General features: G+C 39.6%; 1 protein-coding gene across 2 annotated transcripts in view; it reads right to left on the reverse strand.

The window, feature by feature from the left end:
* Positions 1-507: 507 nt before the first annotated feature.
* The window catches only part of KCND3 (potassium voltage-gated channel subfamily D member 3), a 330,302-nt gene continuing 308,283 nt past the window's right edge, over positions 508-22,526 (reverse strand). Inside the window, exons 5-7 of one of the 2 annotated variants that reach the window (XM_070939824.1) lie at positions 15,457-15,513; positions 11,635-11,882; positions 508-709 (exon numbers count right to left, since the gene is read on the reverse strand). In XM_070939824.1, the coding sequence (XP_070795925.1) occupies positions 508-709; positions 11,635-11,882; positions 15,457-15,513 (507 nt within the window). The remainder of the gene's footprint in view (positions 710-11,634; positions 11,883-15,456; positions 15,514-22,526) is intronic. The other variant, XM_070939825.1, reaches the window with a different exon arrangement.

Below are 22,526 nucleotides of genomic sequence, written 5' to 3' on the forward strand. Positions count from 1 at the left end.
AAAAATCACAAAATCCATTTTGGTCACCTTTTTCAGTCATTTCCTCATGAATAAATATTATCCATTAAAAACCTTTAAAAAGGTGTTGAGATACACAGTGTTATAATTCTACTTCTTTACTGACCTTCTTGTAGTTATGACAGGACATATATATCACTATCCAAAAACTATTCTACGCCTCATGTCTTAGAACAAGGCTTCAACTTGTCAAAGAGAGATCCTTTGGCCACTCTGTTCTTACATGCATACACACACGCATACACCCATACATACAAACACAGCTTCCTGATTCTTCTGAGCTCGCTCTGCAGCATGAATGTGAGTTTGAAGGAAGCTGCCTCCTTCGGCTCTCATCCTCAGTTCTTAGATGTTGGTCAGGTTGGTCCATTGTCCATCCAGCCATTCATCTAGGCACAATTTGCAGCAAAGAAGGAACATGGAAGTTGGGGAGAAAGGGAGAAAGATTGGCCTTCCAATCTACTGCCATCATGTTTGACCAAGCCAGTCTTACAAAGCTGAAACCTTGACAATGTTGCTGCTAGCCATGATTGTGTTCATTGAATGGCTGGGGTTGGAGGAGGAAGGCCTGTTTTCACCTTCTGGTGCCAGAGCCGGTGGTGTTGGGATGCTGATGATTGCAGTGGTTATTTGAGGAGCTTTGCAGTTCGGTCTCAGACCATCATCTGATTTCATGTTTAGACTGGAGCGACTATAAGATAAAAAGACATTTTCTGTTCATTTTAAAGGAATAGAAGGTAAGAACAGAGCTGCTGCAAACTTTGTATATGTTTGAACTCCCAATTTTAGGACTCTTCCCCATGTATCTATTATCCTTGGGCTATGAGCATGCAAGAACCACACTCTAACAACATCTGTATGACAGAGACTGACAAATGGATGTGGGTAATACTACTCAATTTCCCATGACGGACAGTCAGAGAGACATCCTTGCACCTTGCAAACCTTAATATTCCCAACCAGAGAAGGGTCATTACTTTAGCCTGATGTAGTGCACTACTTTCAGCACTCCTAGCTGGAAGATACAAAAAGATACCATAACATTTACAAGTATGTCCTTGTGATTCAGGACAAGTAGAACATTTTCTTTTGTACTGCCAGTTTTATACAGCACCTTGAAATGCCCTAATTGCCCCACTTCTGATTAGTAAAACAAGCATACAATGATCACCAGTTCTTATTTTCTGATATTAACTCTGAAATAACATACAAGATTGCCAGGTTCTGTGAGGTGACATACGAAATTAGATTAAGAATACTTAAGATGTAATTGACAGACAGTTGTTCCATCTCTTGCAATCGTGTCACAATGTAGAAACACTCTTTTTAATTTCTCTGTGCCATAGTGGTCACTAAATATTTGTCTGGAACTTGCTTTCCTCCTTCCTGTTGTAATAGGTATGCCTTCATATCCAAGCATCACTTGGTGCTGGCTCACATATTCTTAATTAGAAAATATTCTCCAAAAAACAAACAAACAAAAAGCCTTCCTACAATCAAAGAAAAACACCTACTCATTGCAGTTCCAAGCCTTCTTCAACTATTATGATTAGCTATCTTTATTAGTGCATATTTCTGAAGGCTTACTGTACTTTGCTTAAAAGAGAAAATTTGACATTATCACCTTGCAGTCTATAAATACTATTATCTGTACATACATATGTGAAATAAAAGAATTCATAAAGCATTATTTATGCCTGACTTGATGTTCCTAAGTAACGTTTATAAATGTAGCTCTAATTTAATTTTATGGGAGTGGTATGTTATCTAAAAGGGGTAGATTTAAGTTTCTATGGAAAGAGATGATTTTAAGCAGGATTCTCGCTAGCCAGAACATAATATAAATTCCAGCTATAAGAGAACTGTAATTCACATTGAATTAATGTGGGTAATTGCATATATTGTTCAGGATGAGGAGAAAATCAGAATACCGTTGAGGTAAATAATGACGTAGTGATCCAGGAGATGTCAGAAAGCATCATTCATGAGATGCTGGAAGACTGTGAAAGCATTAGTCAACCCAAAGAGCATGACTGTATTATTTGAAATGCTCATACTGAATGGGAAACACCATCTTTCATTCATCTCTTTTACTAATGTACACTACATTATTGTTGTGGCCCGCCAGCGGCCTGTGTGGATCGTGGCTGATCCCGACAACAAGGAGGCTGGTGTGGTGTCATGCCAGCAGCCTGCGCTCGCGTGGGACAGTGAGGAGGCCAAAGAGGATGTGATGCCAGAGGCAGAGACTCAGCCAGGGCCTTCAGAACCTCCAGAGCTTCCTTCCAGTAGAGAGAGCGAAGTGGAGGAGCGTCTCCTCAATGCTCAGGCACGCAGGGCTGCCAAAAGGCAGGAGTGGCTACTCAGGAGGAGGAGATCTACTCGAGAGTAGGGCTTGAGGATAATTGGCCAGTCCCTTAGCCTATTTAAGTCGCACGCAGCTAGTGCTTTCTTGCTAGAAACAACGTCTCATTACTACAGAGCATCTTGGAGAGCGAGCGACTTCTCATATCTGGTTTTCTGGGCTGGTTGCCAACCTTTGTCGGACTTTGTTCTTAATAACTTTGATAAGGACCCTTTACACGGGAAGCCTGCATTCTTTGAGAGGGGTTTGTTTGGAATTAAACAGTGTTTGCTGTTTTTATACTATAAAAATACTTTTTATAACACCAATAAACCAGGCAGGTGGTTAGCATATCTGTTAAGGAAAAAGCAAAAATCAAGGACAATAGAGAAAATAAGATATAAGGGTAAGGAGGTTTATGAACAACAACTGATTAAAAAATCTTTCCTAGAGTTTTATTCGAGGCTGTATACTGGTGATAAAATCAAAGATATAGATATAGATAGATATTTGCAGAAGGAAAATATTTATACAATCTCAAATGAACAGAGGGATAGTTTAAATCAAATGATAACTTCCGAGGAAATTGTGTTAGCAATTAAGCAATTGAAAGTGGGTAAGGCTCCTGGGACAGACGGTCTGACAGCTATTTACTATAAAACTTTACAGGAGGAAATGGTGGAACCATTGAAAGAATTATTTAATAATATACAACAGGGAGGAGAGGTGCCTCCAACTTGGAAGACAGCATTTATCTCGTTGATCCCAAAAGAAGGGCAAGACGAAACAGATCCTAAAAATTATAGGCCGAACTCATTATTGAACACAGACTATAAGATTTTTTTCTAAAATTTTAGCAAATAGACTAATGACAGTTATGCAGCAAATGATTAACTATGATCAAACTGGATTTATAAATGGCAGACAAATGAAGAGTAATGTAAGGCAAATTGTTAACTTATTAGAGTATCTGGGAAGGAACAACCAGGTCCCCGCAGTGTTAGTGTTTTTGGATGCTGAAAAAGCCTTTGACAGATTGAATTGGCAATTTTTATTAAAATTAATAGAAAGGATGCAATTTGGAGAACAATTTGTACAATCTATTAAGGCAATATATCAAAAACAATCAGCACAAATAATAGTTAATGGTGGCTTAACAGATTCTTTTAATATAGAGAAAGGAACAAGGCAAGGTTGTCCCCTGTCTCCATTATTGTTTGTGTTGACGCTGGAAGTTCTACTAAATAAAATACGTGAGATGGATACAGTAAAGGGAATTAAAATTAGATAGCATGAGTATAAGTTACGAGCATTTGCGGATGTCCTGGTTGTTACCTTAACCCAACCGGCACAATCGATTACAGCCTTGATGGACATAACCTGCTTATATATAGACAAGTATCTGGTTTTAAAATAAATGCAGCAAAAACGAAAATAATATGGTGAGAAGCCAGAAAGAAGAGATAGAAAGGTTAACAGGATTTGAGGTAGTTAAGAAGGTTAAATACTTGGGGGTTTATATTATGACTGCAAATATGAAATTATATCAGCACAATTATGAACCACTATGGCATAAAATACAAAAGGAGATGGAAAATTGGAAAAAACTACAATTGTCTTTGCTGGGAAGGATAGCCGCTGTAAAAATGAATATTTTACCAAAATTCCTATTTCTTTTTCAAATGATACCTATACTTAAAAAAGATGAAAATTTGAAGGAATGGCAGAAGGGCATAAATAAGTTTGTGTGGGCAGGGAAGAAACCTCGAGTTAAACAAAAGATAATGCAAGATATTCGAGAAAGAGGTGGTCTTAAAGTGCCCAATTTAAGATTGTACTATGAAGCCACTGCCCTCTCAGCAATTACAGACTGGATAAATTTAACGGAGGAGAAGATAATGAATATTGAAGGATATGGTTTGGTCTACGGCTGGCATGCTTATTTAGTCTATGACAAGAAAGTGGATAAGGCTTTTAAAAGTCATATTTTAAGAAATTCCCTATTGCGTGTCTGGAAAAAGTGTAAATATAAATTAAGTGACAAGTTACCAATATGGACAGTACCCAGACATGCGATAGAGAATATAAACTTAGAGCAAAAGCAAGATAAGATTACATATAAGGAACTTCTTTATAAGGAAGGAGTTAGATTACAATTAAAATCAATGGACCAATTAAAAGAAGAAGGAATTATTAGGACATGGTTTCAGTATGGACAGCTGCAGGCCAGATGGAGAGAAGATCAAAAAATTGGTATTTTGCAGCAGGATGAGAATTTGATAAAGCAAACAAGAGATAAAGGTCAAATGCATATAAAAAGGTTATATAATGCATTAGTGGAAATAGATTCAGAAACAGAGTTAATTAAGGACTGTATGATAAAATGGGCACAAAACGTAGGTGAACCAATAATGATGGAAACATGGGAAAAGATATGGGTTAGAAATGTAAGATTTACACAAGCACGAAATTTAAGGGAGAATTTTTATAAAATGTTTTATAGATGGCATTTAGACCCAAAAAAATTACCCTGTATGTATTCAAACTTACAACCTAAGTGTTGGCGATGTGAATGTAAAGATGCTACATATTTTCATATATGGTGGACATGTAAAAAAATTAAGGCTTTTTGGATAAAAATATGGTGGATTATTCAAAACATTTTAAAGAAAAAAATCAAATTTACGCCACAGTTTTTTCTGTTGGGAATAGTCATGGATTGTAATGTAATAGAGACTAAGTTGGTTTTGAACTTAATAACGGCTGCCAGGTTACTGGTGGCACAGTACTGGAAGAAGGAAGATCCACCCACCATTGAGGAATGGACATTAAAAGTTGTGCACTTGGCAGAAATGGCGAAAATTTCATCATATTTTAAAGACCATTCAAATGAAAGATACATATTGGAATGGAGAAGATGGATCGATTATATACAGAAGAAGTATCCGAATAAGAAGATTCATATATAAGGTGACCAGACGTCCCGCTTTTGGCGGGACAGTCCCGCTTTTGAGCAATTTGTCCCGCGTCCCGCGGCGTTTCAAAAAAGTCCCGATTTTTCTTGAGCCCCAGCTGATGGCTAGAAGAAAAAAAAACTGTTTAAACTCTTGCCCGGGGCTTCAAAGGGCCGCCCTACAGGCAATCAGTGTAAAGCAGTTTTTTTTTCCCCTAGCTAAGCTTCAGAAACGAAAACGAAACCGAAACCAGGGTCTTTGGTGCAGCGTGACAAAATGAGGCAGAGAGAGATTTATTTTTATTTTTATTTTTCCTCCCCAAAAAAGGTAGGTGAAAAACTGCAAACATGGGAAATTTAGGAGGAGACTTCAAGATTTTAAAACACAAAGGAAAAAAAGCTGTATTTAACTAGGGAATTGTAATAATTGAGATACTATTAATTGTATATTGTGTTGAAAGCAGAAATGGTTAAGTTGTGGTTCGGAGGAATATATGGGAGAAATTATTTGGTTTATTATTATTGGTAAATATAATTAATTGATTTGTAAGAAATTGGATTGCATGGAAATAATTGGAATATTCATGTTCATATTGATTAATATACAAAAAAGATAGTTTTATAACTAATTGATTTATATTAAAATGTTGAATTTGTATTAAACAACTGTATTACATAATTACATAATTAAACAATGTGAGGATGGATATAAAAATAGATGACAATGGGAAGGGGTATAATATAGAATAGAAGGGAAAAATTGAATTTGATTAAGATTAGAGATGAGGATGAAGGGTAATATTGGTTTTTTAAAAAAATAGATGAGGAATAAATATGGCAAAAAGGAAATATAGAAATTGTAAATTTAATTGAAATGACTAAACGCTGTTTAAATTTGTGAACCAGCCAAATATTCTGTTCAAAGAAAATACATTGTATGTTTGTATGTGTGTTTCTAATTATTGCTATTTATTCATATTTGTTCTCTTTTATTCTTTAAAGTTTAACAATTCATTCTTTATCTTAATATCTTTATATTTGCTTGGGGTTGGCTTTCTTCCCTTTCATCTTTTTTATTGTACAGCAATCTTTCTCCTCAAACCTACCACCTCTCTCTTTTCTTTCCTTCTTACTTTCTCTTCCCCCCACCCTCTTTTTCTCCTCCCTACTTCCTCTTTCTTTCTCCTTCTCCTCCTCTCTTCCTCCCTCTCTTACCCTCACTCCTACTCTAATTTCCATTCCTTCATCCCTCTCTATTGCTGTAATCCTTTAATGCATATGGACTACTCAGAGGGCTGAAAAAGTTATTTTTGACTGGTCCTCACACTTTTGACCAGTCCTCGAACTTATGACTGTCCTCACATTTTACATTTTTGCCCTATCTTGTCATCATGGTGAAGAGAAGCAGTTGTGAAATGAGTGACATGGTTGTTAAGAATGCTGCATGGGCATAAATGTGAGGATGGTCATAAGTGTGAGGACCAGTCAAAAGTGCGAGGACCTGTCAGAAATGACTTTTTTCAGCTCTCTGGTTAGTCCTTTTGTGCATATGGACTACTCAGAGGGCTGAAAAAGTTATTTTTGACTGGTCCTCACACTTTTGACCAGTCCTCGAACTTACGACTGTCCTCACATTTTACATTTTTGCCCTATTTTGTCACCATGTTGAAGAGAAGCAGTTGTGAAATGAGTGACATGGTTGTTAAGAATGCTGCATGGGCATAAATGTGAGGATGGTCATAAGTGTGAGGACCAGTCAAAAGTGCGAGGACCTGTCAGAAATGACTTTTTTCAGCTCTCTGGTTAGTCCTTTTGTGCATATGGACTACTCAGAGGGCTGAAAAAGTTATTTTTGACTGGTCCTCACACTTTTGACCAGTCCTCGAACTTACGACTGTCCTCACATTTTACATTTTTGCCCTATTTTGTCACCATGTTGAAGAGAAGCAGTTGTGAAATGAGTGACATGGTTGTTAAGAATGCTGCATGGGCATAAATGTGAGGATGGTCATAAGTGTGAGGACCAGTCAAAAGTGCGAGGACCTGTCAGAAATGACTTTTTTCAGCTCTCTGGTTAGTCCTTTTGTGCATATGGACTACTCAGAGGGCTGAAAAAGTTATTTTTGACTGGTCCTCACACTTTTGACCAGTCCTCGAACTTACGACTGTCCTCACATTTTACGTTTTTTTCCCTATCTTATCACCATGGTGAAGAGAAGCAGTTGTGAAATGAGTGACATGGTTGTTAAGAATGCTGCACGGGCATAAATGTGAGGATGGTCATAAGTGTGAGGACCAGTCAAAAGTGCGAGGACCTGTCAGAAATGACTTTTTTCAGCCCTCTGGTTAATCCTTTTGTGCATATGGACTACTCAGAGGGCTGTAAAAGTTATTTTTGACTGGTCCTCGCACTTTTGACCAGTCCTCGAACTTACGACTGTCCTCACATTTTACATTTTTGCCCTATCTTGTCATCATGGTGAAGAGAAGCAGTTGTGAAATGAGTGACATGGTTGTTAAGAATGCTGCACGGGCATAAATGTGAGGATGGTCATAAGTGTGAGGACCAGTCAAAAGTGTGAGGACCTGTCAGAAATGACTTTTTTCAGCTCTCTGGTTAGTCCTTTTGTGCATATGGACTACTCAGAGGGCTGAAAAAGTTATTTTTGACTGGTCCTCGCACTTTTGACCAATCCTCGAACTTACGACTGTCCTTACATTTTACGTTTTTTCCCTATCTTATCACCATGGTGAAGAGAAGCAGTTGTGAAATGAGTGACATGGTTGTTAAGAATGCTGCACGGGCATAAATGTGAGGATGGTCATAAGTGTGAGGACCAGTCAAAAGTGTGAGGACCTGTCAGAAATGACTTTCCAGCCCTCTGAGTAGTCCCTATACACATAGCCATGGCCACCCGGTCACATGACCAGCTAGCCACGCCCACCCAGTCACATGGCCTCCAAGCCATGCCCACACAATAAGCCACGCCCACAATGGTGTCCCTCTTACCAATGTTAAAATCTGTTCACCTTACCCTATACACATAGCCATGGCCACCCGGTCACATGACCAGCTAGCCACGCCCACCCAGTCACATGACCAGCTAGCCACGCCCACAAAATAAGCCACGCCCACAATGTCCCTCTTTACCAATGTTAAAATCTGGTCACCTTATTCATATAGCATATGAATGAAGTAATCTTAAGTAATTTATGTTTGTTTTTTGAATTATAAGGAGTTAAGGATCAAGGGAGAATATGAAATGTAATAATTTGTTAGTATATTTTAGCTTTTGATTTGTGAATGCTATACCCTGTGCTTGTTCTGGGAAGTCTAGGGAGGGGGGTGGGGGGGGGAAGGAGGGGAAGGGGGGGGTGGGAAAGGGAGGGGGGTTGAGGGGGAAGGGTGGGGGGATAAAAATGTACTTTCTATAAAACTTTTCAATAAAAAAAAACAGTGTTTGCGAAGCTTGGTGTGTGTCACATTCTCTGGGAATTCGAAGCTGGGGCAGAACAATTATATGCTTTTCTAAGGGTCCAGCTTGATAAACACCAAGCCTTTCAGAACCATTCCAGAAGTTGTGAAATGAGTGACAAAAGATAAGGTTATGCATGGTAATCTGGTTCAATTGCCAGCAATCATTTCAGAGCCTAAGGTTTCCCAATTTTTTATTTTTATGAATGTTCAGTATAGGAGCTATTGCAGGAGAGGATGAGGATTGAATTAAAAAAATATCAGTGAAGATTGCCAATTCAAGTCCTAAGAGGGTGTTGAGTTGCCCAACTGGGATCTTGGTTCCAGGCACCAGATCAACAGGGCATCCATATGATCACTGAAGTGCTAACTGATCATCTTCTGCTTCACTGAATATGTCTGCGAGTGCCTCTCGGTCTCATTTGGCAGCTAAAATGCCAGTTCTCTGGTAGTTCCCCAGAGCTCCAGGATCTTTGAAAAATTATGCTCAGTGGTTCCGAGATCATGTCTGCTAGCTCTTTCAGAACCCTGGGATGTAATCCATCTGGTCTGGCAATTTGAACTTGTCTAGAATGGATAAGTATTCTCTGGACTATTTTGACTTGTATTCCTATTCTGTCTTCTACAATACTACTTTTGATATGTTAGACTATTTTTTCCTTTTGTATAAAGACAGAGGCAAAGAATGAATTAAGCAGTTCCACTTTTTCCCACTACCTGTGACCTCCTTGCCATCTTGTCCCATTAGTGAACTGATCATTTCCTTGACATTTTTTTCATGTTGAAAGAAACTTTTAAAATTATTTTTGGTATTTGTTTTAGTTCATTCTGTACCTTAGTTTCCTGACTTCATTTTTGCAGATTTAGTTATGTGTTCCACTTTCCATTTTTTCCATTTTAATTATTAAGTGTCAACATAGATGATTGAAGCTCTTTTGTGTTATTATGTGTGTTTTTTAAAACTATTTTTTAAATGTAACATGCTTATTGTTTTATACTTCTTTTTCTGTAAGCTGCCTAAGTATCATTTTATGATATAGGTAGCCATAAATTTGATAAATAAATGGAGGAGCATATTTTCATTAAGATCTCAATTTGATCACTACCATCCCCATCCATTAATACTGAGACTTTGCAGACACATTCAGTGAAGCAGAAGATGATCTGTTACCACTTCATTGATCATATGAATGCAGGTCAGGACTGGGGAAAAAAAATCTTGAAATCTTGAAAGTCAGTTTTGACAGAAAAGAAAAGGCAGATTTCTCCATCCTTAAGTTCATATGAACTTGATTTCAGAAAAGTAGCTGCTTAGTTCTTGCTTCTAAATGGTTCTTCCATGTACAATTTCTATTTTTTCTTCTTCTGATACTAATGATAGATTAGTGCCCTATCAAGGATCTTTACCCAAGAAGGAAGTGACAGCTCAGTCGTATTTAAAAAGAGAACAGAAGCTGAAGTTTCAGTTCCACTTACCAATATGCAAGGGATGAAGTTATATTTGCTTTTAAGCTGATTTTAAAAAAATAAACTGAGAGAAGAAAAACGCAACTCATTTGAAACATTGGTATGTTTTTCTTTTGCTACTGAAAACTTTTTAAGTTAGAAAAGAAAAAATGAATTAGAACTACATAAACTATTGTCAAGTCAATAACACATTGTTTTTAACTGAACCATAGCCTAACCAGCGAAATTAGTTACTTTCTTTTGTTTGCATTTCAAACAAAATTAATCCAATTTTGCTGCATTCTTTGAAATAGCACCTTGGAATTTTTTTGTTTTGTCTTCCAGCTATATATAACAAAGTCTATATTAGATCTCACATATTTTATATTATATTTTTTATATTAAAGACAAATTGCAGACTTGGTTTTTGAAAGCTGTGCTTCTCTCTGCCTTCATTTTGGGCAAATGTACAAATTTTATAGCAAATTTTGTTTTTTTGCTATGCACAGTAACTTGCCATCTAATTCATAAAAGCCCATACAAGAGATCAATACACTCTGCAGAAGGTTAGGTCCTGACATCTGAGTGTCATATGTTAGTTATTTAAAAGTTTACTGGATGATGCTTGTCATTGCATAAGGCAGCTTTTCCCCAATTCGATACACTCCAGTAATATTAGGCTGGCATTTTTGAGAATTCCTATAAAAATAATAGGATATACCATGAGTATAAGAGGATATACCATGGATAATAGATATACCATGAGTTGCAATTCCAAAATATCTCAAGGTGGTGGTTATTTAAGATCTTACTTTTGGTTTCTTAATCCTAGCATTAATAGCCATGACAGTATAAAACTAGACTAGACTAGACTAGACTAGACTAGACTAGACTAGACTAGACTAGACTAGACTAGACTAGACTAGAATCCTTTATTGGCCAAGTGTTATTGGACACATGAGGAATTTATCTTTGGTGCATATGCTCTCGGTGTACATAAAAAGACAAGATACATTCATCAAGAATCATAAGGTACAACACTTAATGATAGTCATAGGGTACAAATAAGCAATCAAATCAATATAATCATAAGGATACAAGCAACGAAGTTACAGTCATGCAGTCATAAGTGGGAGGAGATGGGTGATAGGAACGATGAGAAGACTAATAGTAATATATAACAAAATATATGTCAGAGTTCCATCATCCAGCTAAATGTGGAATTAGAAAATGCAGATTTAAATTTTAGAATTAGCCAAATACTTTCAAATACTCTCCTGGAAAATTATCTTGAATGCAAACTCAGCATAGTACCTAAAACCACTTTTCCATGTTTGGGCTGGATGCCTATGTGCTAGTCCCCTTACATCAATGAACCCACCCTCTTCTCCACTGTACCTTGTTGTGAGTGAGGGTTGTTCACTGCATTGGATATGTATAGTGCTGAGCTCCTGCATGCTCCGTAGTCGGGTTGCTGGCACACTGGAATTGGGGAGGTGCGTTGTCTTCTTACTACGTCGAGAACAGCAGGAGGTAGTCAATCCCTGTTGACTTGAAAGGGAAGGGCTTCGGGTTGATGGGTAATTCTGCATTGAGCTCTCCAAGCAGTTTTGCTCAAACATCTGCTCATCAATGAACTCATGGTTCTGTCAGAGAGAACATCAACATATATCAGTAATCAGAGTTACACTTTCAAACACTTTTATGTGTTCTCCATGGGAATCGTGACAGCATTTCCTTTCTTTAAAATGCATCTGGCTGTCATGTTGAAAAATAATTTGCTTATGGTAATATAGTTCAGTTATATCCAATTCCATAGTCTGAACATTTGTTTTGCTGTTGAATATCAGGAGGAAATATCCTGACAGCTAAATGTGGAAGTACTTGCATAACTGATTGGTGTGATTCAGTAAATAAACATTTCCTAAATTAAGAAATAGTTCCTATTTTTATTAGGGAATAAATTTAAGTATCCTAACCTGATATTGTATATTTGTTTCCAGATATTAATGTATTTTAAAAGAAAACCCGACATTCAAATATGTGGATGCCAAATGCCGATGCCATATTTCTGAACTGTTATAAATCAACTCCAATATAATTGATATAGTTCAACGGCGGAGTCCTTAGTGCTCTCTAAATTTGGTTGCTTGCAGGCATTTCATTATCTGACCAGGTAACATCACCAGTGCTAGTGAGTATGAGGTTTGCTCCCTGTTTATATACAGTACCTTGCCCTGTCAGTATAGATCAGGATGTGGTTTTTTCCCCATGGTGGTTTCAATACTCATTGGTGGTTTCAATACAATACTAATCATTAAAGTATTGTTTTTGCCTAGTTTTTGTCTGATTTTACCTGGGTATTGGTTGCCGGAGGGGATCTGTTCTTGTCTTTTTGTTTCCTTCTTAGCTTTTCATTGTCTCTTTTGAATAGTGTGTAAATTTGGTTTACCTCTGTGTGTTTATTAATGGCTGGTTTGTCTAAATGCCAAGCTACCATAGTGTTTTTGGATGTAGCTTAGATGCTCACAGTTTACTAGTTGAAACTATGTTGAATCTGTCCATATGTTCTACAATGAAGGAGTTTTCATCATGTTTTCTGAGTGCTAGTTGGTGTTCATAGCTCTTCTGTTTGTCTTACCTAGTGTTTGTAATAGTCCTTATAATGTGTGTTGATTCCTGTTTTTTCTTCTTGGGCTACTGGGTCTTGGTTGACTTAAGATGTTTTGGAAGGGTCTAGTTGGTTTGTGTGCTATAATGATGCCATGTGGTTGTAAGTCTGCTGGTTGTTGGTTGTTTCTGAGATGTTTTTGATGTATGGCAATGTTACTCTTTTCATAATGTGTTGGTTGTTGTGTGGCAATAGGTTGTGTGGTCAGGCAGTTTTTGATAAAGTTGTATGGAAAACTGAACAGTTAGTTTCTTTTTTTTCTGGTATCCTGGGTTGCTGCAATGTGTTTGTATGAATAATGCTTTTACACAACTGCACCTGTGGGAGATTGAGTTGTTACTTTGGTAATGGAACATTAAGTTAGTGTGGGTTGTTTTTTTGATAGACATAGTTTATTCAGTTAGGATTACTGCGTTGACCAGCTACAATGCCAATATCAGTTCAGAAAGCTAAGATGATTTAATTCAGTTTGACAGTTTTTATCAATTAAAGTATTCAGTTCAATGTGATGTTTGATTTGAATTTTTGATTTTGACTTGAGAAGTAACTTTGATTTGTTGATAGCAATCAAATAATCTTATTGAATATTTGAACTTAAGCTTCATTGGGCCAATTTTGTACCCTTATATATTTTCTGTAGGCCTAAACTAAAAATTTTTGATGCCTGCAGCAAGTTGTTTTTCCATGGAAAATAATACATATGTAGTCCAGAATATTTGTAAGATATAACTACACAATCGAAGATTGTCATTATTTGAAGCAAAAAATAAAGTTCATTATTTAAGATGTCTTTTAATAGATAGGTAGGTTGCAGTAATTAAAAATACTAATTGTATATTATGATAAAAACAGCTGATTATCAATCTGTGCTTTTGACCATCTTTTTGAATGGAACATCATTATGCATCTCAAGTCTCTGAGACAAATCTAAGTAGTCTATAAATAGGGGCATACCCAAGAACATGTTCTCCTTTATATACTCATGCAAATAATTTCAATTCATGTTTTGAGAGTAACATCAGAAGGTATTCTCCAAGGGAATTCTTGTTCACAAGGTTTGAAATGAAAAGCATTTAATTCAACTTTGCTGGGTGACCTATTAAAGTGGGGGTAGTCTTTTAGCTATATATAATTGCTGCCTATTTGAACATTCAGAAACAGACCATTGGATATATTTGAATAAAACTCTGGAATGAAATTTTATTAACAAAGTGGTTACTAGTAGTGCAGAACACATAAAGAATTGTTTGTTTTTGAGATTTGTTTACAAGAATTCCAAAGTAATAAACCAGCTGTCAATTTTCATTTAAGAAAATTCAGATGTCTTCAACTCTGAGTCAAACAAGGCATGGTTGTGATTAACATGGCAAATAAGTGGAAATAAAGTAGTATTTTATCTTTTCTTAGATAAGATAACTTAGATAATAATTTGCAATGGAGCAATCATTTATAATGATTAATGAAGCCATTTTAGTTGAATAGTGTAGAACTATTCACAGAAAATTTATATTTTCTACTGGGATGCAATGAGTGGAAAAACTTTAATCTAGCATTCTGGAGACCATCCTCATCTCCATCGTTGTCGTCGTCATCATCATCATCATCAGGAAGGACTTGATAATTGGACAAAAATGCAAAAATCCAGTCTAAACAGCTGGCTGACCACTATAATAAAATGTCTATGCTGTCCAACCTTCAATGACTCTGGGCAGCTCCCAACAATCAAATAAATTGTTGCAGATGTCTTTTACAGATGTTGTAAGTTTATTGTCTGTGACTTCATCCTAAAATGAAATGCCCTCATACACTGAGGAAGAGCCTGTAATACAGTGGACTAAACACTGTTATTAACATCTGCTGCTTACAATTACTGCAAGTTCAAATCTCACCAGGCTCAAGGTTGACTCAGCCTTCCATCCTTTCAAAGGTAGGTGAAATGAGGACCCAGATTGTGGGGGCAATAAGCTGACTTTGTATAAATATACAAAAGTATGAAGGCTATTGCTTAATGCATTGTAAGCCACCCTGAGTCTCCGGAGAAGGGCGGCATATAAATTAAAGCAAAAAAAAAAAAAAAAAAATGAGGACATTTTCAACAGGCTACAACAATTCTCAACTATGTTTTACATAAATCCAGAACATGAAAGTAGAAATCTTGGATAAGAATTTTTATAGTTTGCAATCTAAAAAAATAATAATAGGCAGATCAGGAATGCATAATATAGGTATTTAGCAAATAGGTGAGAAATGAATGGAACTTTACTTATGATAAGAGTTAAAAGGAAAAACAAACATCTTAGCATATTCAAAGCTGCCACATCCACATCAAATAATTAAACATTCACATTTAGCATATTTGAGCTTTTAAAAATAGATAAAGCAATTGCTGTCCCTCATTCAATAGTCTTAACAGTGCTCAAAGCCAACAGATAATAAAAAAGCTCCAACATGCACCATCTGTTAAAAACAGGATCATCACAAGGAAGGAAGCAACACTTGAGACATGGCACAGAGATGGCAGTAAACAGATTGAATTAAGAAAGAAATACCTTGTAGGTGGAAGTTCGTACAGATAACAGGGGATCATCCACAAGATAGGACAATCCCTAGAGGACAACATGTCAACAAAAGATAAAAACACCATTGATTGTCCATTCCAGCATTCCAAAATCCAATCCCAGCATTGTGCCTAGCATCTCACACGTTTGAATGGGCAATGAGGCCTTTCCTCAAGCTTATTTTAGATTGAACTGTCATCGCACTGGTAGCAGAAGCCTCCCAAATAGCCAGGAAAAAAGAAAATTATTGTATAAGCCACTAAAGGAGACTCTCTCAAATGGAAATGCCTAGGCAACATGAACCAGAGAGCTGATTGATAAAAACTGAGGTTGCTTCCAGACCTATATTGCACAGTGTCTGCCTTATTCAAGGAAAATTTCAGTGCAAGTAATTTCATTATTTAATTATAATCAACCCATGCTTTCCCATTTATAAATTAGAGGCTTTTTAATAGAAAAACATTAAGCAAGGAGGATATTGGGAAATTATTCTGCCGCATAGCTCCCAGCGACTGCTAAGATCCCACAGAATTGTCTCCTCCAGGTCCTGTCAGTTAAACAATGCTGGTTGGTGGGCCCGCGGGGGAGGGCCTTCTCTGTGGCAGCCCCAGCTCTCTGGAACCAGTTACCTCCTGAGGTCCGGACCATCCCTACCCTATTGGCCTTCCAAAAAGCGGTGAAGACCTGGATTTTCCGGCAGGCCTGGGGCCGTTGATCTCGCTCTTGTGATCTGGCGAGATCCAGCCATGAAAGGCGTGAATGAGTTTTTAATGTTTTTAATTTTTAAATGTTTTTTATAATGATTTTTTAAAATGTATTGTGAGCCGCCCTGAGTCTTCGGAGGGGGGCGGCATATAAATTGAATTAATTAAATTAAATTAAATTAAATTGAATTAATTAAATTAAATTAAATTAAATTGAATTAATTAAATTAAATTAAATTAAATTAAATTCTTCAAAATACTGTAGTGTTATATTCCCAGTCAATAAGTACAAACAACTTAAACCTTTGACAAAACCTATTTTTATTTACTATTATGGTATAATTTTGTTCATTATCTGAGTATTAGTTACAAATTATTACATACTGTACTGCTTTTATTAAATATGCTTCTAAAGTGCAGCTACATACATAAAATTTGTTTTATGATTTCCAAATGTTTAGATGAACAAATTAAAGGTTGAAATTAACTGCTTTCTCCTCCCTTAACTTTTTTTCTCCTGTAACAAGAAAAAGTTTTACCAGTTCTACTCCTACCAATTTTCTTCTTTTTACTTGGAGCAGAAAGGCTTTACATTGCAATGTAATTTTTTTATAAACCTTTTTTAACAAGCTACTTTCCCCTCCCCCCACACCTTTCCCCCACCCTTCGGCCTGAATGCTGGAAAATAAAGGGATGAGGGAAATTTGTAATTTAGGAATTTTATTGCTGTCCTTTGACTTGGTCAGTTAATTGTTTCTTTCACAAACTGGACCTTTCTTTATTGAGTCAGTCTTCTTTCTGAGCCAGCACCACCAGGATCATTGCCCATCTGCCATGATTCTTTCCCTGGGTCTCCTCAGTTGCTCTGAAAGCTTTTTCTCCAGGGCACTTGCAGGGATGATCTCTTTCCTCAACTCCAATTCTCTTTCTGATTTCTTCTATTCTTTGGATGTTCTAAAAGTCCTCAGCTTCTTCTCCAGGAACTAAACATGTTCCATATTAAGCCATATTCTTTGAGAAGCAACATCAGCAGCAGTAATAAATGGCTCTAATTGTGATAAATCTTAGTAATAGCAATTCAAACACCCAGAGCTGCAACCAAGATTAAGGAAAGCTCCTTAAACTCTCCTGTATTCTGCCTTAAAATGCCCATTCTTGCCACCTTGCACCTTCATGATCTTCAGGTGTACATGCAGCATTGGACATTTAACTGAAAGTTATCGGTACCAGTCATTCCTTGAGTTTTTTTCCTGAGTAATTCTCAGTAATTATATTTGGGCAAGTAGAGTCCCAGCTGCTCTTAAAGAGTTGGGCATCTTCTCACAGAGAAGAAAACAACATTATGACAATTCTTTAGCAGCTGTAAACAGAAAACTCTGCAATTGGGTGAAGTGAGAAAATTTATCCCTGGGGAAAGATAAATAATACATTAGGGATTCTGCTTCTTCCTCTGTTATGTGAAGTATTTATCCTATTTCCAACTGCAAAGCTATTTTGTGTCCTACTGTAAAAGCTTTTTAGTCCTAAAGCAAGGATTTTTCCTTCTTTATAAGCAACTCCAATGTTACAAACCCTTCCAGAATAAATAATAAATAATCTTTCTGAATAAAGTGGTAAGTCTGCAATCCTCTTTATGGAGAGCAGATCAAAGAATTAAGACTGCACAAAGACTTTGAATGGGGTATGTAGCAGAGCAATAACTTGACTAATACTTCCCTCTCTCCACTCAGCTACTGTGTGACTGTGTGAATGTATATGCATAGCAAACACTTCTGAAAAGGGAACTGGCTGTATGCATGTACATATTATAATCGGGGTGGGCTGCTGGGAGTCCGCAGGGGTTCAGGAGAACCTCTAGCTAAGATTCTGTGCAGTTTGGGGAACCCAAAAAATACTCCTGGATGGCCCCACCCCACCCCTCCCCACTCCCAGGAGTCCCCACGCAGCCTGTTTTGGATGCAGGTAAGTGCAGGGCACATGCAGAGGCTTCGGGAGGGCAAAAAACAGGCCTACCAGAAGTTTGGAAAGGCCAGAAATGGGCCGAGAGGGCCTTCAGAGCCTGGGGAGGCTGTTTTTGCCCTCCTGGAGGCTTGAGGAAAGCCTCTGGAGCCCAGGGAGGGCAAAAACGCCCCCCCCCACCATGGTGCAGGAGTCTGACTAGGCCACACCTACCATGGCCACACCCACCCAGTAACTGGGCAGAGAACCCCTTGCTAAAATTTTTGAAGCCCACCCCTGCATATAATGTAGGCAAATGGAGCAAGTCTTAAAAGTAACAACACTGAGCCTTCTGGAGAACAAGGTTGCTTTCATGTTTCAAGAGAGGGTGTTTTATAAAGTGCTCCTTTTGAATAGTTCACACTGCCCTATTCACCAGTGTGTCTTAGCTGAATCTAACTCTGGCTTTGATAAGAGAAAGAACATCACCATTTTGATGCTTTGTTCTGACTCTATTCACTCTATATATTTGGCAGTTCTGGAAAAACTGAGATAAGATGGACTAAATATTGGCCTGGGGATAAGCAAAGCTAGTATCATGAAGCCAAGGAGAAATTGGAATTCTCTGGCTATTTTAATGAGGCTACAATTAACTAATGGAGAAAAGCACTTAAACTTTTGAGGAATTGTCAGTAATGGCCAAAGGCTTGCAAATTATAAACTGGGAAGGAATGGACCTCGTTTTCCAGGTCTGCTTTCAATGGTTGGGAGCAGAAAACTCTGGAAAATATTAATTTGGAACAGATTACTGTAGATCAATGTTTCTCATTGAGACATGAAGAAAAAGAACATTGGACCTTCCCCCTGTCGTGAGAGGACAGTGGAGTCCAGCTCTACAAATGGACATTTTGTGATCATTATGCTCAGTTATCCCTTTGGACTATGATAGACCCCCGGACTGGCCTTTCTTTCCCATCTTTGGTTCGGTCGATGCTCCAAAAAGCCGACCTTCTCGTGCTGCGAGACTCCCCCCTCTCGCAGGCTTGGCCCTCCACATTATCGAGGGCCTATCTTGATGACGGGCTTTGGAATCCCGAGAGATGGTATGTAGCGAAGAGGGGGTTGAGGGGTTTTTTAGTTAAATTTTTAAAGAAAATCTTAAGGGGACCCAGGAGGGCGGGTGGGGGTTGTAAAAGCGGACCTGGGGGGGTCTGGATAGCGACTGAGCGGGATGATGGGTCGATTAGTTGCAGCAGGAGGGTCGTGAAAGGAAATTTAACCGGGGAGCAGGGGGATGACAGGAAGGGCTGTGAAATTGAAATAATGAGTGGGAGGGGCAGGTATGACGGACGCAGGGGGTCATATCAAGTGTCGGGGGTGTGCATACACTGTTTACGAGCGATTGCGCACTCCGGCCCCCAATGCGTGACTCGTGTCCTGGGTTGTGTAGAGTCTCAGGCCCAGGGTCCGCGGCTGATGTTGTGTAATGCCAGGTCGGTGGTTAACAAAGCCCCCCTCATTTGTGATCTTATTTTGGAGGGGGGTGCGGACCTGGCAGGTATTACGGAGACCTGGTTGGGCCAGGAGGGGGGGTCCCCCTCGTTGAGATGTGCCCGCCAGGTTTCCGTGCATTTCATCAGCCAAGGGCCCAGGGGAGGGGTGGGGGAGTGGCGGTGATTATTAGGGAGAGTCTTTGTCCGAGGGAGACCACTGTTCCTCAGATAGCCGGATGTGAGTCCCTTTGTGTGAAGTGGGGCCGTGGGGTGCAGATGGGTTTGCTGACTACGTACCTGGCTCCCTGCCACGTGGCAGTGACCCTGCCCGAGCTACTCGACGTCATTGCCGGGGTGGCGGTTGATACCCCCAGACTTATTGTCATGGGGGATTTCAACCTCCCATTCGCGGGTGAGGCGTCAGAGGCGGCTCGGGAGTTCATGGCTTCCATGACGGCCATGGACCTGACCCAGTTAGTTCAAGGCCCAACTCACATAGGGGGACACACTCTGGACCTGATTTTTGTCTCTGGTCAGTGGTTGAATGATCTTGGTAGAGGGGACCTAGATATTAAACCCTTGTCATGGACAGATCATTCGCTCCTCCAACTAGACCTCCAACAGGGTTCTGGGTAGGATTAGTGCCGCCACGTGTTTATTGGACCCGTGTCCCTCCTGGTTGGTGCTGGCCTCCCGGGAGGTTACACGAGGCTGGCTCCAGGGGATTATAAGTGCTTCTTTGAGTGAGGGTGCCTTTCCTGCTGCCTTGAAAGAGGCGGTAGTGAGGCCCCTCCTCAAGAAGCCTTCCCTGGACCCGGCTGAATTAGCCAACTATCGTCCAGTCTCCAACCTTCGTTTTGTGGCGAAGGTTGTTGAGAGCGTGGTGGCACGACAACTTCCCCGGCACCTGGATGAAGCTATCTATCTGGACCTGTACCAGTCAGGCAGGGGTACAGCACAGAAACGGCATTGGTCGCGTTGGTGGATGATCTCTGGAGGGCTCGGGACAGGGGTTGCTCCTCTGTCCTAGTCCTATTAGACCTCTCAGCGGCTTTTGATACCATCGACCATGGTATCATGCTGCAGCGGTTGAGGGGGTTAGGAATAGGGGGCACCGTTCTGCGGTGGTTCTCCTCCTTCCTCTCCGACCGCTCGCAGTTTGTGTTGGCAGGGGGACAGAGGTCGACCTCGAGGCATCTCGCATGGGGAGTGCCGCAAGGGTCGGTCCTCTCACCTCTCCTGTTCAACATTTATGTGAAGCCGCTGGGTGAGATCATCCGTGATTTTGGGGTGAAGTGTCATCTGTATGCTGACGATACTCAGCTGTACATCTCCACCCCAGACCACCCCAACGATGCCCTTGATGTGATGTCCCGCTGCCTGGAGGCCGTGCGGGCCTGGATGGGGAGGAACAGGCTCAGACTCAACCCCTCCAAGACCGAGTGGCTGTGGCTTCCGGCGCCCCGATATAGTCAGCAGGTGCCATCACTGACTATTGGGGGTGAATCTTTGCCCCCCACAGAGAGGGCTCGCAATCTGGGTGTCCTCCTGGATGCACGGCTGTCTTTAGAAGAGCACATCATGGCCGTGGCCAGGGGGGCCTTTTATCAGGTTCGCCTGATTCGCCAGTTGCAGCCCTTTCTGGATCGGGACGCCTTGCGCACGGTCACTCACGCCCTTGTCACCTCCCGGTTGGACTATTGTAATGCTCTCTACATGGGGCTCCCCTTGAAGAGCACTCGGAGGCTCCAACTGGTCCAGAATGCGGCCACACGGGTGGTTATGGGTGCAACTCGTTGCGCCCACGTGACACCCCTCCTGCGCGAGCTGCACTGGCTCCCAGTGGTCTTCCGGGTGCGATTCAAGGTGTTGGTTACCACCTTTAAAGCGCTCCATGGCATAGGACCCGGGTACCTTCGAGACCGACTTCTGCCACCAATAGCCTCCCACAGACCAGTCCGCTCCCACAGAGAGGGTCTCCTCAGGGTGCCATCGGCCAAGTTATGTCGGCTGGCGACACCCAGGGGGAGGGCCTTCTCTGTGGGAGCCCCAGCCCTGTAGAATGAACTGCCCCCGGAAATACGTAAGATCTCCGACCTCCGGGTGTTTCGCTGCGCTCTGAAGACCCTGTTGTTCCGCCAGGCCGGGCTATTAACATAACGTTTTAAATTGGGGTATTTTAAATTTCTGGGATTTTTAATTGGAGCCTAACTATTTAATGATTTTAAATTTTAATTATTGTTTTGTTTCTGTGTTTTTAAATAGGCTGTACACCGCCCTGAGTCCTTCGGGAGAAGGGCGGTATAGAAATAAAATTATTTATTTATTTATTTATTTATTCAACATCTTTAATAGGAGCGGCCTCCGATTCCCAGAATTTTTCTGCAAACATTCTGGGGAATTCTGGTGGTTGAAGTCCACACATTTTAAAATTGCCACAGTTAAGAAAACACCACTCTAGATTAACAGTGGGAGTGTGTGTGGAAAAGGGACTCAGAGATAGGAAAGCTGGGAAAAAACCAATTATAAGATAAAAGGTCTAGTGTGATTACTAGATGGAACAATTGGAATTGTGATTTCAAAGACCTTTGCCTGGAAGCACCTAAGAAAATAGAAGCTACATATTCATATAGAAAAAGTTGAATATTTCAGTACAATATTATTTGTTTGCTTATTTTTTAAATTGATAGCAAATCCTTTCCAACATTGTTTTACTTAATTAATTGAATTTAGAGATGATTCATCACATCTCGGATGTTTTAACACAAAGCTTAGACAATAGACAATACCAAAAGCATTATTTCTGATTTAAGGAAAGGTGAATTGCCCCTTGAAACCTGTTAGCAATGCTTATGTATAGGTCATTCTTCATTCCACTAGCAATTGTGGGACACTGCAAAATAACTCTTTAGTGGCTCTAGAATTC

This window comes from Pituophis catenifer, unplaced genomic scaffold, assembly GCF_029215685.1.
Source record: "Pituophis catenifer annectens isolate HBS135680 unplaced genomic scaffold, rPitCat1.0.hap2 SCAF_3, whole genome shotgun sequence".
Classification (NCBI taxonomy): domain Eukaryota; kingdom Metazoa; phylum Chordata; class Lepidosauria; order Squamata; family Colubridae; genus Pituophis; species Pituophis catenifer.